The sequence below is a fragment of the Adiantum capillus-veneris genome, chromosome 6 (assembly GCF_014529385.1).
Source record: "Adiantum capillus-veneris isolate H3 chromosome 6, ASM1452938v2, whole genome shotgun sequence".
NCBI classification, from domain to species: domain Eukaryota; kingdom Viridiplantae; phylum Streptophyta; class Polypodiopsida; order Polypodiales; family Pteridaceae; genus Adiantum; species Adiantum capillus-veneris.
Genome location: NC_140936.1, coordinates 93,735,895 through 93,753,101, shown reverse-complemented (window position 1 = coordinate 93,753,101; position 17,207 = coordinate 93,735,895). Strand labels below are relative to the sequence as shown.

At 48.8% G+C, this 17,207-nt stretch overlaps 1 protein-coding gene across 1 annotated transcript in view; it reads left to right on the top strand.

The window, feature by feature from the left end:
- Positions 1 to 17,207, top strand: part of LOC147455901 (protein HAPLESS 2-like) — a 346,793-nt gene that overhangs the window by 79,536 nt on the left and 250,050 nt on the right. The window contains exon 5 of the mRNA XM_086514530.1: positions 12,478 to 12,556. Coding sequence (XP_086370656.1) covers positions 12,478 to 12,556 — 79 coding nt within the window. The remainder of the gene's footprint in view (positions 1 to 12,477; positions 12,557 to 17,207) is intronic.

Sequence of the window (17,207 nt, the reverse complement as noted above, 5' to 3'; positions counted from 1 at the left end):
CTTCATAGAGACTTGCATTCTCATGTAGATTGAGATGTGGATATACTTCTTGTGCAGGAGAAAAAGCATTGTATGGACAACTACTATAGATACGGCAAGCTGTCACATGGGCCATCTCATACCTATCGGGAAACTACGCTCGGCCAACAGTATCCTAGCTGTTAGGTGCAGCGGAATGAATGTTTGTGCTTTGCTCAAGATGAGTGCTCCGAACTGTGCTCAAGGTTTCTTTTGTTCTTATGGTAGGGAGAGCCTTCCGTTCTTAATGAGAGAATGCTATGATCACAAACAAAGTGAATGGACACTGTGCGTGCAAGTGTATGAGATTGAGAGATAGAGAGAGAAGAGAAATACGACACCAGAGACAATGTAAAACCCTCCTCCGAAGGCCCCACTCTCGTCGGCGACAGTGGTCTAATTATGATTGCACAATCTGGTACAAATGGAATGCATGGGACTGATGCAAGTCTAGGCTATGTCGGTGATGACGACGAGACCGACCTAAAGGCTGAAATCTGCAATCTTTTATCTGCTGTCCAAAAACGCTATGGGCTGAAATCTGTGACTAGTCCAAAAACGCTGATTTTGGGGGCTGTTTCTGTGGGTCTTTGACGCTGAAAATCTGCATGTGTTAGGGCTGAAAACTGAGGTTCTTCAAGGCTGAAAACTTTTGGTCTTTCCAGGCTGAATCTGCTACTCTTCTAGGGGCTGATCTTGATGGTCTTCTACTGTTGAAACTCGCTGCATTGTGTCTGCTGCAAATCTGTCAAAACGCTAGGTCAGGGGATCTCAAAAACGCTAGGTCAAGGCTCTGCAAAAACGCTATCTGCTGGGGGTTCTGGCGATGATGCTGAGTGAAAACGCTAGGGGATGCTGCTTCATTGGCGAGGATGCTGATGCAAAAACGCTATGCACTGGGGTCTTCTGGCGATGGCAACCTGATGCAAAACGCCAAGTGCTGGGAGGTATGGCGATGACCACCTTGATGGAAACGCCAAGGTGCTGAGTCCTTTGCTTGGAGGGGGACCACCAAGTTCTTGTTGGAGAAGTTGCCTGCTGAGCTTGGCTCCTGTTGCCTCTTCTGCAAAATAGTGCTAGTCTAGGTTTGCTTATATACAAACTTAGCAAAATTGCCCTACCTACTTTCCAACAAAAGTCACTTAAAAATAATAAGTGAAAAATTTCAAAAATAGATAAAATAGGCTAAATGCACTGGAAAATTTCCCCTGAAGGATTCTAATGGATTTTGATGGGAATGCTTATGATCATGTTGTGTGCAACCAGAGGATATGCATCTACACTAAGTGACTGGGCATGCACGGTCTATGAATAGACTCACAAAAGTGCCAGATCACTTCTAGATCTAGACTGACTTGACTGAACTGAACCCTTATCATGCTGTAGCTTGTACACGAACACATAGCGTTGGATGGCGTTGGATGTGTCACGTGACACTAGCAGTGATGCATTTTTGTGGAATCACGGTGGTGACATTGTGAGTGTGACCATGGTACATTGATACATGGTAGAGCAATGTGTATAAACCTGAGTTTTGGTAGTAGATTGTGGATATATGGCCCACAATGGATTCATGGATTTTCGGGAGAGATTTCTACAATGTTGAGACCTCTGTGGATTGGCGTGCAGTTATGTCCCCTTCTTGGCCATCCATTGCGCCACGTAAGAGAGATGCGTCCTTGACTCACACTCCGCAGACCCTCCTTTTTTCGTGGGGTTTTAGGAGGGAGTCAGGTCACTTGCTAAAAAGATTAGATGGATTTTACATTGGCTCTTGGGTAGCATCTCATGGTGGGACAATTACGATTTGGCCTCCTACAATGCTCTCTGAGCATACCCTGGTTTCTTTGAATTTGAGATTTTCGACTTCTTCGATGCCTAGACGAGGATCATGCATCTCTAATTCGGTTGCAGGATGTTTGGTTGTCTTGAACGATTCCGGATGTTTGGTTGCTCACTAGTTAGTAGTTCTGCTACATGCATTATTGCATCTTCTTAGGCTTGTATACAGGCGGCTGGGATGCTACGATAAGCTCTATTCCACAGGGAGAAATGAAATGAAATATTAACGTCTTCAAAAGGCCAAAATGACCTATGAGACCAAAAGGCTACATGTGGTGAATCTAATACCAGGTCTGGGTACAAAACGTACAAAGAACTTAAAAGAAAATAGTGGCTAGGGGTGGGGTGAAAGCTGGTAGAAAGGGAATACAAAGGGTGAGCTGATACAATGGAGCTCTTTGACAGTCGAGGCATCATATTAGTATGGATCCTCTGTAGCAATCTGCGTTGATATCGAGAGGGCCCCCTCATCCGTGGGCAACGGGACCGCCCCAACTCTATCGCCCGATCAATTTCCAAGGGATGGGTTTCTATGTGAGCGCGAAATTGACACCAAGAGACTCTTAGCCACATTCAAACAGAGAAGATGCATGAGATGCATGATGTAGTGGTTGGTATAGATGGTGCCTTTTGTCCAGGATCGGTTGACACGACACTTTTTCTTACAGTTTTGGGATGTGGTCAAGCCAACTGGTTTGTAACATATTCTTCTTACAAGGCAAATGCCTTCTATTATGGCCTGTGGGCTCAGTTCCCTTATACCGAAAGATGGAGAGGCATCGTCCCTCTAGTAGTGGAGGCCGATCTCTCTCGTCTTTTGTGTATAAAAATTTAGTTGCATAATTAGTATGCGTCTGAGACCGTTTTTGCTTGACCTCAGCCATGCTTCACAGATAGGTTTTCTGCAGTTTAGATGCATTTTGGACAATGTATTCACCTTTTATGAGTGGGCACAACAGTCGGGATAGCCAGTGCCTATCATGCTTCTGGAAATTGAGAAGGCTTATGATAGATTTGATTGGGTTTTCTGGAAGGGCACTATGCAGAGGATGCCATTTTCCATGCAGTGGATTTCAGGAGTTGTTGCATTATATCGTACTACTTATAGTGTTGGCGAGCCCTCATTGTAGGAGCTAAAGAGAGAACACACACACCCTCACACAAGGCAAGCTTGATATAAAGAAAGCAATTAGGACACTTGTTCCTCTTCATGTTGCCCTTATGGTGTACCTAAAGACTGCATATTGGACAAAGTTTCCATTTTTTCTGCTCTGTTCAGAAAGGATGCCCCTTGGTACCTTGTTCCTGTTTATTGCTGAGGCCATGTCGCTTTTTTGTGAGATAGGACTCCACAGTTGTGAGGTCTTGCTATGCTATTGGATGGCTCGCTAGATTTGTTGGATCAGGAGTATACATATGATACCTTGCTCTCTGTGCATTATGCCACAGACTTTGGACAGTTGACAGGGTGCTCTAAGCCTCTAGCTACCTTTTCCTTGGCAAGTGGTGTGCTCATCAACAGGCATAAGTCTTTTGGGTTTCTCGTAGGAGTTGATGGCGATTGTCAGTGGGTGTATAGGACAGTTTTACATGGGTTCCCAATGGACAAACTTGCATATATTTGGGTTTTCATGTTGACATTGATGTGTCTTATAAGTAGTATTTGGAGCCAGCTTTACAGTCTATCTGGAGGAAGCTTTGCCGTTGGTCTTCCTTGCATTTGTCCTTGGTTGGCAGAGCCCTTGTGGTGTCCCTTGGAACCGCGTGGTTTACTACATCTTACATGACTCCACTTTGGAGTGGTGGCACTGTTGTGCCACATAGTGTGCAACTTTTTGTCATGTGGCTCAGATGGGTCTACTAATACATGGCCGCAAGTACGTTGGACATATGTATCCTGCCTAGAGAGGAGGGAGATTTGGGAATTATTGATCCAGAGATGTAGTGCAAGGCATTGCTTGCCAAGCTCATAGTATGTAAATTGTTTCCTTGGGTTGAGCCTTGGAAGTAATTTCTATACCATGCTTTGTCACGTGCCTCTCCTCGTTTTGGGTCTACGTACAACGATGGCGCTTGTCGCTTGACCATTCATTCATTTTTACAGATGCAGCTTTGGATATATCTCATGCGTCACCCTTTATGTGCTACTTGTTGAGGATCTGGATGGATATGCTTCCTGGTTTGAATCAACACACTTTGTTGGTTGGAATGCATGTGACAAATTCAGATTGGCGACAGCTAGGAGAAAGGACACACATTGATTGGGCTAGATGGGAGGATGGTCCGTCAACATCTTTATGTTGTTGGTCAGAGGCTTCCTTGGTTCATGCAGAGGTTATTGGAGCTATGATCCCAGAGGGATTACTGCATGCATGCGAGAGATTGATGAGGCTATTCGTGCTGACTGGCATGCTCTCTTGGGGGCTAGACTGTTTTACCTTGTCATCAAGGCTGGTGGGCTTTCTTTCACCCTGACTGTAGACGCTCAGTTTTTGTGCAGCATGGGGAACAGGTGTTTGGCATTGCAATTTGCACGGTTTGGCCACCATGGATGCCACATCAAATCGGCTTTTGAGGGTGAGGTGTCTCTTGATTAGCGCTTAGATGCACGTTCGCAGCCTATTCGAGTCGTGGGCTCTCGGGGGTGGCGTTCTTGTGTTACCCTGTTCTCACTGCAAAGGAGGCTCCTCTTTGGAGGTTGTGGATTTGGTAGGGACGGCTATTGGTTGAGTTGAAGTGGGATCCTGGTGAGTAGTAGTGGCATGCTTTACGATGATGCCTCCTGTCCTTTCTTGAGTACATTGTGACCCTTGGGAGGAGGATCGTCATGAGGACACGACGTCTAATTCACCATCCATGTCAATTAGAGGTCTGGCGAGATGAGCGCATTTGTTCAGCTTTTCAGCGACAGATTTGGTCATGCATTTGAAGTGTCAAGATCGACCACCAAATATGCTATTTCATGTGGATGATTGCACATGCAGGATTGCCTATTGGCACTTCAATCACTGGTCATGATCCGACTTATCAGAGATGTACTTTGCAGCATGAGTTCTTGAGGCATTGTTTCTGGGTTTGCCCGTAAGTGTGGAGGGTGGTTTGTTGTGATCAGAGTGGGAGTTCATGATAGATTTGTGATGTGGGGGGGCAGTTGCATGTTTGCAATTTCCAAGGTCACACACTCTTTTTCAAGGCTTCCTGACAATTCCGAAACTCATACTTACATAACTGGGATATAGATAGATTAGGCACTTCAGGGATGATTCTAAATATTGTCCCCATGAGTTGGACTTTTATCGGAGGGATATGGTTTTTTTTGCGATTTGTAGCATCACTTTATGGATCATGTGGAAGGTTAGTGTGCTCACAATCTTCCCCGGCACCGACCGATTTGACTGCTATCCGGACTAAGGCTCTGAGCTGTTGCATACTCTTCGCAACCAATGGGATACTTTACCAAGCTCTGCCAGGGCAACGGAGAGACGTGGATACTCTTTCCTTAGGAGATGGGCAATATCTTCAATTCTGCTGACTCTAGATTGTGGACACATCACAGGCACTACGCACCCTCGATTGATTCATTTTGCATTCTTCATGCGTGGCCCCTTGAGGTACACATAGCACTCACTTTGTACTCCTTGTCTTGTATATCCTCTGGGTGATAGGCCTTTGAGTATCCCCAACGATCTCTTTGCAAACAATATAGATGTTTTTTTCTTTTTAGAGAGAGAGAGAGAGAGAGAGAGAGAGAGAGAGAGAGAGAGAGAGAGAGAGAGAGAGAGAGAGAGAGAGAGAGAGAGAGAGAGAGAGAGAGAGAGAGAGAGAGAGAAATGAAATGAAATGTTATATTAACGTCTTCAAAAGGCCAAAGTGACCTATGAGACCTGAAAGTTACAATGTGGTGGATCTGATACAAAGTCAGAGTCAGAGTCAGAGAGAGAGAGAGAGAGAGAGAGAGAGAGAGAGAGAGAGAGAGAGAGAGAGAGAGAGAGAGAGAGAGAGAGAGAGAGAGAGAGAGAGAGAGAGAAAGAAAGAAAGAAAGATTTTTAACGTCTATGTCAGGCCGAAATCGGCCTATGAGACAAATCAAATGTACATGGTGTGTATGTCATCCGTCTATCGGAAAGACAAATGAAACAAAACTGATACAAAACTGAACTGAATGTAGGTAGTGGAGTATCTGAGGAGGGATGGAGCTCTATCTCTAGGGGTATATGCATGTCTATATGCTCAAGGTAGTACAATCATGAGAATGCATCAAGCTATCTAGCTTTATCCTGTACTAATGGGGGGATGTAAGATGTGGTACATGGGCGGGTCTGGTGCCAAGGCTACCCGGATGAAAGCTGTCGGGTCGGCCCTCATCTGAGACACTCGCTCCTCAGTGGCACGGCGCTCCCGGGCTCGGATCTCCTCGATCTGTCGGTGGTGGGAGCTCGCGCCCCTGTAGCCCGTGACTCGTGGTCGTCGTCTAGCTCGGCTCACCTCCGCCTGTGGGAGTGTCACTCCCCTCTGAGTGTCTGGTGAGGGAGGGGCGGCAATCCTCTGAAAGAAGTCTGTGAGCTGCGACTGTCTCCCCTCTATCTGTGTAGCTGTGTGTGGCTGTAGTAGTGTGTCCCAATGGCTCTGTATCTCTAGTAAGAAACGTCCGAGCTGTCTCTGATCTCGAGAGTCCATGATCTCTCGGAGAGTGGGCTGTCCTCTGAATAAGGCCTCATACCTGCCTCTGATCTCAGTGTATGCTCTGCATCTACATACAAAGTGCTCCTCACTCTCCACCTCCTCTGTGCAGGCTCTGCAGAATCGCTCCTCCCTGGGAACACCAGTATGTCTCCCGATCTCAATCTCTAACCTGTGTGAAGCCACTCTCAGCTGACCAATCGCCACCCGTGAGCTATGTGGCATATATGTGTCCATGTAGCGTGGTCTCTGTATGAACCCCGCAGACAATATGGTGAGAAACTAGTCTCTGTAATCTGACATCCTCGTCCCCAAGCCAGGTGACTCCCAGACTCTCCTAGTGTATAGCTGCCGCAGATCCTGTCTCAATACCAAGTTCCTCTCACTGCGAGAGAGGTGAACATATGGTGAGTGGGGGTCGTACTGGAATGGTGGTAGGCTCTCCATGTCAAGACCGTGTCCCTCAAACCATGCTCTGACCTGTGAGTACCATGCTCTCTCATGCCCACTCTCTAATAGCTGTATAGCTGCCTCAAATGCTCTACGAGTAAGTCTGTCAGAAGGTAGCTCTCTCATCCTCTGGATGAAGCAGACTGTCTGGAATAGTGCCTCTACAACCATAGGTGGTGTGGCGAGCTTGGCTCTAATAATGTCATGTGGCACTGTCTTCTTGCTGCGGAGCAAGCGTCAGATCATACATACCTGTGGCCTCTCAAGCTGTGTCCACTGGTCAGCTGTCAATCCTGGTACCCATACTGCCGCCGAGTACATCAAGGCCGGGGTGACTAAGGTGTCGAAAAGCCACCCCTTCGTGCGGGGCTCCTGAAAGTGTGCCTGGTGGCATCTCCGCTCTAGGATGGCCAGAGCTGCATATCCTCGGGTGAGCCTATCAGCAGCAGCCTGCCTCATAGTGAAGGGTCCTGGTAGGCTGGTGAATGTGATGCCAAGGTAGACATAGGAGGTGACTACATCAACCTGTCCTGCTGCTGTGAAGGTGGCAGCGCTCCTCACTGCACTGGATGTGTGAAAGATCATAACCTTGGTTTTGCCAAGGTTCACAGTCAACCCCCTGTGTGTGCTGAATTCGTCCAAGGCCTCAAGATGGCGTTGCAAGCCCTTGGGTGACTTTGAAATCAACACAATATCATCAGCATATAACATGATGTGGACCGGAGTACCTGCCAAGTCGCTCCCCTCTCCCCCTGCTCGCAGTATGTAGTCGGAGATCTCGTCGATGTAGAGCCCAAAGAGTGTCGGGGAGAGTGGGCATCCTTGCTTAACACCAATGGTGCTAGCAATGGTCTCTGAAAAACCGCCTGGGCAACGAACTCGACCCGTCACCCTCTCGTAGAGAGCATATATGGCCCAAATCATCTCTGTTGGTACCCCAATGCTGTGAAGGCGCTGGAAGAGTCTCTCGCGTGCGACTGTGTCAAACGCCTTGCAGAAATCCACAAAGCAGCAGTAAAGCCTCTTCTTCCGCGCCTTTGCCCCATCAATGAGGCAGCGCAGAACGAAGATGTGATCAGTGGTGGAGAAAGCTCGTTTGAAACCTGCCTGGCCTGGAGCTCGTAAACCCTCGATCTCTGCGTAGCAGCTGAGCTGTGCCTCAAGTACTGCTCCATATAGCTTGGCCATCGTGTGGCCAATCATGATAGTCCTGTAGTTCCCTGGGTCCAGGGTGTCGCCAGATTTGTGGATAGGCACTATGGTGTGCTGTGTCCACTCCTCTGGGAAGCCCTCCCCAATAGCCCGATTGAAGACATGTGCAATCAACGGGGCTATAGTGGAGGCCGCATAAATGATGTGCTCACTCTGTAATCCAGTATGGTCAGCTGATCGTCTGTGCTGCATGCGGCGTATGGCCCTCTCTACCATCTCTGCTGTAAAGAAGGAGGAGCACGTGGGGCGTGGCTCGTGTGGCTGTGGGATAGGAGGCTGCCCTGGCACCTCATAAAGTCGCTCTGCATAATCATGCCATATCTGTGGATCCTCAATAGCTGTAGTCGGACGTGGCTCGCGCAGGGTGCGCCATGCCGTCGCGCTATCCATGCTCATGAATAGGCGGTATAGCTCAAGCTCCTGTGCCTCTTCGAATGCTCGCCGCTTTTGGCGTGTCAGCGTCTTCATATGCCGTCTGGCCTCTCTCTCTGTGATCTCTCCTAGGGCTCGCCGAGCACGGAGGCGTCGGTATAGCTCTATGCACTCATCATCATACCAGCGGTTCTGAGGCATAGTCCCGGGGGGGGGGGAGTGCGTCCTGTGTGAGTGGTGTGTGGAAAAGAGCTAATAGCTGAAGTGTGGAGAACGGAAGAGATATGTGATGTGAGAACTGAGAGTGGTGTGGATGGGTGGAGGAGGCATAGGCCATGCTCGACCTTGGCCGAGTAAAGAGAGGCTAGCTCATGTGTGAAATGGATGGTGGTGTGTGGAGTGTGTGCTGTGGAGCTGTGTGGGATGGTATCTCCGGTGATGGAGAAAGAGAGGTATGTGTGGTCGGCTCCGATGGGTATGGGTGGAATGGTGAAGGATGTGATAAGGTGTGTAGCCTCCCTGGGTCCCAGAATATAGTCGACTGTACTCCCCCCTCCCTCTGCAACTGCATGTGGCATACAAGTCAGGCCCCTTGAGGTGGGCCACTGGACCATCCCGTTATAAATAACGAGACGGTGCTAGGAGCCAAGTCGAAGTAGATGTCGTCCGTAGGCTGTGACTGGAGCTCTGTCTGCTGTATCTCTCATAGTAGCCTCCTCATCTAGAGTGTGTAGTGCCTCTGGGTCCTCGTGGTCATATGCCTCACACTGCTCACTGCGCGTACGAGCATTGAAGTCTCCCATAAGGAAGACTTCACCCAGTGTGGAGTACTTCATAATCTCCTCCGTGAGGCATGCGTACGGTGACTCCTGCTCAATAGGGGCGAATCTGGAGCCTGTGGGAGCAAAGTAGCAAAGGGCAATGTAGACGATCCTGTCTCGTGAGAGCTCGAGGCGAATCCACATGCAGCGGGCCTGTGGGTCCCGGGCAACAATCTGTAGTGTGCTGTGAAGCCCCTGTCTAAAGAGTATGGCCACTCCTCCTGAGCCGCGAGTGGTGTGCTGGCGCATACATCCCCGATGTAGAGACTCCCACTGGAATCCATGTATCCGTGGTAACCCTCTCTCTGGGCTCTCGTGTGTCTCTGTAAGTAGAATGATGTCTCGACCTCTCATCACCTCCTCAAGTCTCTCTGGGTGGTCTCCATTGCAATTCCAAACCGTGACATGAATCTCCTCGTGTGTCCCACAGGCCGCGAGTCCCTATGCGATAGTCTTGCCATCAATGATAACCCTACCATCTCGATATATTGCCTTCTTCCCTTCTTTGCGGGCTTGGTGGACTCTAGGCATGCACGCGCGACGGTGATCTTGTTGCATCTTTGTGAGGTCATCATCAAGATAAATCGGGGGGCCTTCTAGCCCTCTCAAGATGACCCTCTTTCGGAGGAAAGAAGTTCCAGACTCCTCGGAGGCGAATTGGAGGATGAGAGCTCTCTTCTTTGGATCTTTGCCGGCTCTCCAAACTTTGGAGAAAGGGATCTCTTCTTCCTTGTATCCCACTTTCTTGCATAAAGCTTTCCCATCGCTCTCGGGTGTAGACCCTTCTTCTTCTTTGATGCCGGTCACTCGCACATTGAGACGGCGAGCTTGTCGCATCTTCTCCTCCTCGATGGTTGTGTGTACGATGAGTACCTCATCTTTTTGGGCTTCCTCTCTTGCTACCTTCTTGATGTTCTTTTTGACCACTTCGACCCATCCTTCTTTGGTGGCCTCTAATTTGTCCTCAATGCTTGCGGTGAGGGCTTTGGTGATCTCCTCCTTGAGGGCTTCCTTAGCCTCCTCTTTAATCTCTCCTTCCTCGGGGGTGAGGGATGTGATGGAAGCATGAAGGAGATCGATTTGTGCCTTCATCTCTTCTTGCTCTTTCCTGCATCTCTCCCTCTCCTTCTCGTTCTCCCGTTCCCTTCTCTCCTTCTCCTCTTTGAGATTTTGGATTTCCGCTCTTATGTCCTCCTTCTCTTCGTTCCATAGCTTGATGAAGGTGGCTTTCTCCTCCTCCCATATCTCTCTCTCCATCCGCCATTCTTTCATGTCCTTCTCCAATTGTGCAAGCCTCTTGTTCGTGAGTATGAAGGTTGTCTTCATTGTCGATGTCGGCGTCTTGATGATGGGGGAAGACATGGTTGTCTTCGTAACTACCCTCTCTTCATATTGTGAAGAAGAGGGGAGAAGGGGAAGAGAGGGAGTACGTGTGTGTATGCGTGTATGTGTGTAGTGTGTGTGTGGGTATGTATCCGTGTGTGTGTGTGTGAGAGAGAGAGAGAAATGAAATGAAATGTTATATTAACGTCTTCAAAAGGCCAAAATGACCTATGAGACCAATCAGTTACAAAATAGTGAATCTAATACCATGTCTGGGTACAAAAGAACTAGAAAAGAACTAGAAGTGGAACAAAATACTACTACTACTACTACAATCTAAAACTACGTGGGTGTAGCAGCTGATACAATAGGTACCCGGTAAACTGGATGTAACAGTGTGTGAAACAAAGATGGAAGAAATGGCGAGGATCCATCCTCATCTGCACTCTGGATGTCGAGAGAGTATGGCTCGAATCTTCTGTTGTAGTCTCCGTCGATGCTGTGTAGCTCCTCTCCTCAGTCGCGGTCGTCTGTATCTCTGTAGCTCCAATGCTCGGTCGATGAGAGTGCCAGTAGTGGTCGAATGAGTGTTGGACGAGCTGTGCAGTGGTGGCTGCTCCTCTGGCTGTCCCATATCTAGTGAAAAGAAATCTGTAATGTGTCTCTGGGAGTGCCGAGAGAGAGAGAGAGAGAGAGAGAGAGAGAGAGAGAGAGAGAGAGAGAGAGAGAGAGAGAGAGAGAGAGAGAGAGAGAGAGATGGCTGCGTGATGGGGAGCGAGGAGGGGCTGCGTGAGGGGGAGGGAGGGGCTGCGTGAGAGAGAGAGAGAGAGAGAGAGAGAGAGAGAGAGAGAGAGAGAGAGAGAGAGAGAGAGAGAGAGAGAGAGAGAGAGAGAGAGAGAGACCTGCGCGCTGCTTGGCACCTCTGCTCTGCGCGCCCTCTGTGCCAGTGGACCTTCCCTGCTCAGCAGCCCGCCAGAGAGCCCTTTACCCTCGCGCTCAGCAGTCCCCGCCACAGAGAGAGAGAGAGAGAGAGAGAGAGAGAGAGAGAGAGAGAGAGAGAGAGAGAGAGAGACCTGCGCGCTGCTTGGCACCTTTGCTCTGCGCGCCCTCTGTGCCAGTGGACCTTCCCTGCTCAGCAGCCCGCCAGAGAGCCCTTCACCCTCGCGCTCAGCAGTCCCCGCCACACACAGAGAGAGAGAGAGAGAGAGAGAGAGAGAGAGAGAGAGAGAGAGAGAGAGAGAGAGAGAGAGATGAAATGAAATGAAATGTTATATTAACGTCTTCAAAAGGCCAAAGTGACCTATGAGACCAGAAAGTTACAATGTGGTGTATCTGATACAAAGTCAGAGTAACAAGATGACAAAATAAAATACTATGGAATCCTAAATTGCTAGGTGTTAACCAAGCAGCTAGCTGGGATAGCTAGATCACAAGAGATCCAGCATCGGTCGCTGGCGGATCTCATCAATCTCCTCCATGGTCAGTAGTCTGACCGGGCGTTGTGCGTGTCGGGCCAAAGTGATCCGAACCCTCTGATGCAGCCTCCATCGATGCTGTGTAGTCCTCCGCAGTCGTGGGCGTCTGGATCTCCCCAGCTGCAAAGCCATTAGGTTGAAACACAAATCAAATTAGAGTCATCCACTTTGGCAGTTTATTTTTTAAGGATTTTGCTAGTGTATTGTTTCTTGGGGATTTCAAGAGTTCTAAGAGAGGTTCTGTTTTGTGTAACAAGTTGATACTGAATATTTTTTTCTTGTAGGGAATTTGTTGTTTGTGTGGTGGAGACTCTCATCATCGTGGAGTGAATGCTAAATGTGGAGCAAGCAAACTTGATTATGGTAAGGAAAAAACTCTTTTGGACATTTTCAGTATTAAGCTAGCTTTCAGAAAATGTCATTAGTGTTGTGGCCACGAAAGAATAATGCTTGGTACTTTTTAAGCATTCTTTGTAGACATCCAGTGAATGATAAACAGGTTTTTGGTGAATGGAAGTTCGCACAGCAAACAAAACCAATATGTTTGTACTCAAGTAGTATGATTGTTTTTGTAACTTTATAGTTCCCTAGCCCATGCTGATCTTTTGCAAGAAAATTGGCATCGAAACATATCTTGGCGTGACCTGTTTTGGTGCCATCTTAGTTGACCGGATTTTACTTGGAGGTTTGAGAAGGGTTAGTATAAGGCCTTGCCAGTGCAAATTAAAGTGTTTTCACTTTGCTTTTTTGTGGTTAAAAAATATAACCGTAGACAAAGGGAAGAAGAGATCTACTATGATTATACGTTGTTTGCACTTTATCCCAAAACCTTTGGTTACATGTAACTCATAAGATTGTCGTCTTTAGTCATCCTCAAGTGGTTTCAAGCTGTCAAAAACATTGCTTCATACTTCGAAATCAACTATAGAGAAGAAAACAATCTCTTTAACCCCACCCAAGTACAGCGTGCGTGTCCATGTAACACTAAGGTTGACCACCAAGTCTGTGCATTCTTCTTCAGAACAGAAGCCTTTTGGAAACTTTGGAAGCTTTGGTGATTTTGCCTCTCTAAAACACAGCATCAAACTGCTGAGTAAGGACCATAGCTTTGCTCGTATCTGGAGGCCCTGAAAAAGTGTCGGGCTTCAGTCTCTGGCCTCCATCTTTAATTTATTTTTGAGTTTCCATAGACTCCAAATGATCATACCTAGTCAGCCTCACAAGATGATCATCCTCTCAATCAAAAGATGTCAAGGAAGGAGGAATTTCTTCTTCTAGGTATCGATCATCTACCCGATAGGGTATCCATAGCAATCTCTTTACATGCATGGCATGGCTTGATGCATAGTGCTCATAAGTGTAGTGCATGCTCCCAAAGCACCTTTGACCGCCATTCTGAAAAATCATATTTTCTGCCCAAAATACCATGAAAAAGATGATACCTCATGTTGCATTCCTGACCAATACCTTATGCACATCAATTGCTGTTGAACTTGCTTTTACATCTCTTGTTGAACCTATAGATGACTTGTGGAGAACTCCATCACGTTGCCTTAAGCTTCATCTTGGTCTTTGACCTAAGATAGGTCAACCTATCTCTTTCAAGGCCGATAAAGTGTATTCATTGGCTAAGCCTTCATGTGCTTTACATATATAGGATCCTTAAAATAGGTGAGTAAGTGGTCCATGAGAAAATGGACTTATTCCTCACTTGCTCTGTCTTGAGTATTTGGAGAATCTGGTCGTGCTTCGAGTCTGCGGCAAGACTGCCTTCAACACCTGCCTTTGAATATGCCAAATCCTATCCTACCCTCTCTCTTCTTCTTTCAATTTGACTTTCTCTTCCACATACACGTACTCTTCGTCGAGTCGTCGTGAGTAGTTGTTGCCCCCATATTCTGTTGCTATAAAGTAGGACTGGACTCTCTTGAGAAGAATCGATTGGTTGTTTTTTTTCCGAGAAAAAGATCCTTCTATTAGTTAATGAAAGTGCCCATAGGGCTACAACCTCCTCTACAAGAGAGGACTACAACAATCATGATGGGGAGACCCTCCCAATGAAAAAACAACATATGTACAATGAGGGTAGATCAGGGAATGGGAGGAGGGAAGAGCCACATAGGTGGACGGTAGTGCCATCTGAGCACACCCTGGTCCATGGTGAAAAATGGCCCAGGACGCCAAAGTCAAAGGAAAGCCTCTATGCGCTCCCGCATGCGGTTGGAACTGCCCTGGAGTCTCTCGAACTGTCCTCTGAGAGTATGGACCAGCTCAAGCCAAAAATCCCGAACAGTCTCTGCTGGTGGTACAGGCCGCACCTTGAAGCTGTGGAAACAACGGGCCCGCCAGATGAACCAGAGTGTCAGGCCCTGATGAGCTCCCAACACACCACTCCTGTGGAGTAAGCTTTGTGGCAGGCTGGAGTGTAGGCCACCCCCCCTGCATCACTATCATCCTGCTGGTGGATGAAAGCTCAAACTGAAGTGCCGGGCCCGTGAGCGTGGACCAAGCAGCTGCCCCCCAAGTGTACTGTTGAGCCGTGGAAAGAGCAGGCATCAGCCGAAGAACACGAAGCCACACCTGCTGTGCCAAGGGACAGTCCCAAAGACACAGGTGGTCACAAGCTGTGCATGCGGACGAGAGGCCATTATGCACAAGCCAACTCTTAACTGCTGTGGCTCTGTGTGCGACCAGCCACTGAAACAAAGTGACTCGCCTCGGTAGTCTGGAGTCCCACATCCTCTCCCAAAAAGCTTCCAAGAACTCAGCTATGAGACCCTCCTCGTGCCAATGAGGTGCTGCAGCAAGGTGAGCCTCTCTCTGTGCTGCCAGTATGTGACGTCCCAGTCGAACAGTGTACTGAAAGAAAGGGACACCTGGGTGGTCTGCAGAAGAGGAGGGGTCCCTCTAGAGCCACTCTCCAGGATCCCACAGTACTCGTGCCAGTGGACAGTACTCCCAAGTCCACAGTCTCCAATGTCCCGTCGCAAGAGCAGTTGGGTCAGGGTCGATGACACAAGTCCTCCCACAGATGCCCACCACTCGGATCCTCTGAAAACAGCACTCTACCACTTGCGGGGCCTCTACTGCAACTCGCTGCAAGCGTCCCTCACCCTGTAGCTCAAAAAACAGGGAGGGAACAGTCTCGGAGCAAGCCGGAACAGAGATGAGAACCTCCTGTCCCGTGAAGGCTCCCATCCATCTGGGCCTGCTGACTCGAGAGGCGTGAGCCACTCAGCTGGTACTGCCTCTGAGATGTCCTGGCACATGCTCTGCACCCCTCTCATGCCTTGTAGCTGAAAGCCCTGTAGCTCCTTTGACAAGCCTGCAAACTGTAACCAATCACCTAAAGAACGTGCTGGACCCGTTGCCATGGAACCCTAGGAAACATGAGGCCGACTACCCACCAACTGACCTCTTTGAGTGCTAACCATGGGGTTCCAAACAAGAGGCTGTCGCAGGCGCTCCTCCGTGCAAGTAGGCTGACGCTGCTCCAAGCCTCGCTGCAAGTGCTCCCAAGATCGAAGCAACCCCAGAGCGAAGCGATCCTCCAGTCTCCTGTTCAAACCAACTCTACGCATCTCTGTGAAGATCCATCTGGTCGAAGGTTGCCAGGGGCCTCCTGCCTGAGGCACCCTAGCACGAAGCTGCTGTAACAAGAACTCCTTCTAGGGCTCCTCACTTGGAAGAAGACCTCACACTATGAACTTCCCAAGAAGGGCTCTGCTATGCTTTGTTGTGCTGGGTCTATGATCCCAAGCCCTCCCTGTGAACAAGAAGAATGATGACCTGCCAAGCCACTCTGGCCCGGGCTATCAGAGTGTCTCTCCCTGACCAAAGGAAATTCCTGATCAGCCGCTCTACTTGGCTGATACAAGAACTCGAGAAGATCCAGCAAGAAGTGATGTACCACATAGTAGCCAACAGCACCTGGTTGGCCACTACAACTCTTCCAGCCAAAGAAAGTCGTGCGGAGCTCCAATGTAGTAACTTCCTCCTGATAGACAGGAGGAGGGGAGCAATCTGCTGCTCGGGAGATAAGTCCAAACCAACCGGACAGCCCAAGTACCGAACTGTAGTCCCCGAGGGAATCCATTTGAAACCCTCACCTGGCATCTAGTCGGGCACAGGAGCACTACCAACCGAGAAAGCCACTGTCTTTCTCCAGTTGATCAGTGCGCGAGATGCACAACAGAAGGTCTCAATAGCCTGCTCACACCTGTGAAGGTTGGCCTTTGGCCATCCAAGTACAAGGCTGAGTCGTCAGCAAACTCAGCGTCCAGTAGCTCATCTCCCTGAATAGGGGGTGCTAAGCCCCGTAAACCAACCTGCTGCGACGCCAAAAACCTGCTCATCGCCTCAGCATAGAACAGAAAGAGGAAGGGGGAAAGAAGGTAGCCCTGTCTGAGCGAACGTGTGAGCATGAAACGATCACCTCTACCTCCTGACAAAAGAACCTGACTGTGTGCCCGTCTGTACAAAGCTGACACCTCTCTGATCCAAGCATCTGAGAAGCCCATCCTGCGTAGAGTGCCCTCTAGAAAGTCCCAGTCAACTCTGTCGTAGGCCTTCTCAAAATCGAGAAGCCGAATCACCAGATCCTCACCACGGAGCGGCGCTAGGGCAGAAGCCTCCCAAAAAGTAAAGATGTTGTCAAGGATATTGCGCTCCTTGACAAAACCTGTCTGAGTTCCATGTATAAGGCTCTCAAGAAGTGGTTGGATCCTCAAACTTAGAGCCTTGGCAAGAATTTTGTAGGCTAAGTTGAGGATGGTGATGGGGCGCCACTGTCGAATCTCATCCAAGGAGCCACCCTCCTTGGGAATGAGGTAGATCAGACCCTCACTCATGCTGTCAGGCATCTCTCCTGTGTGCAAGATGTACTGAAAAGCACTACAGAGATTTGGGCCAAGCAAGTCCCAATACTCCAAGAAAAAACTGGGAGTTAAGCCATCCTCACTTGGACAGCTACCACAGGGGAGTGCACTAAGAGCCGTGTGCAACTCCTCAAGCT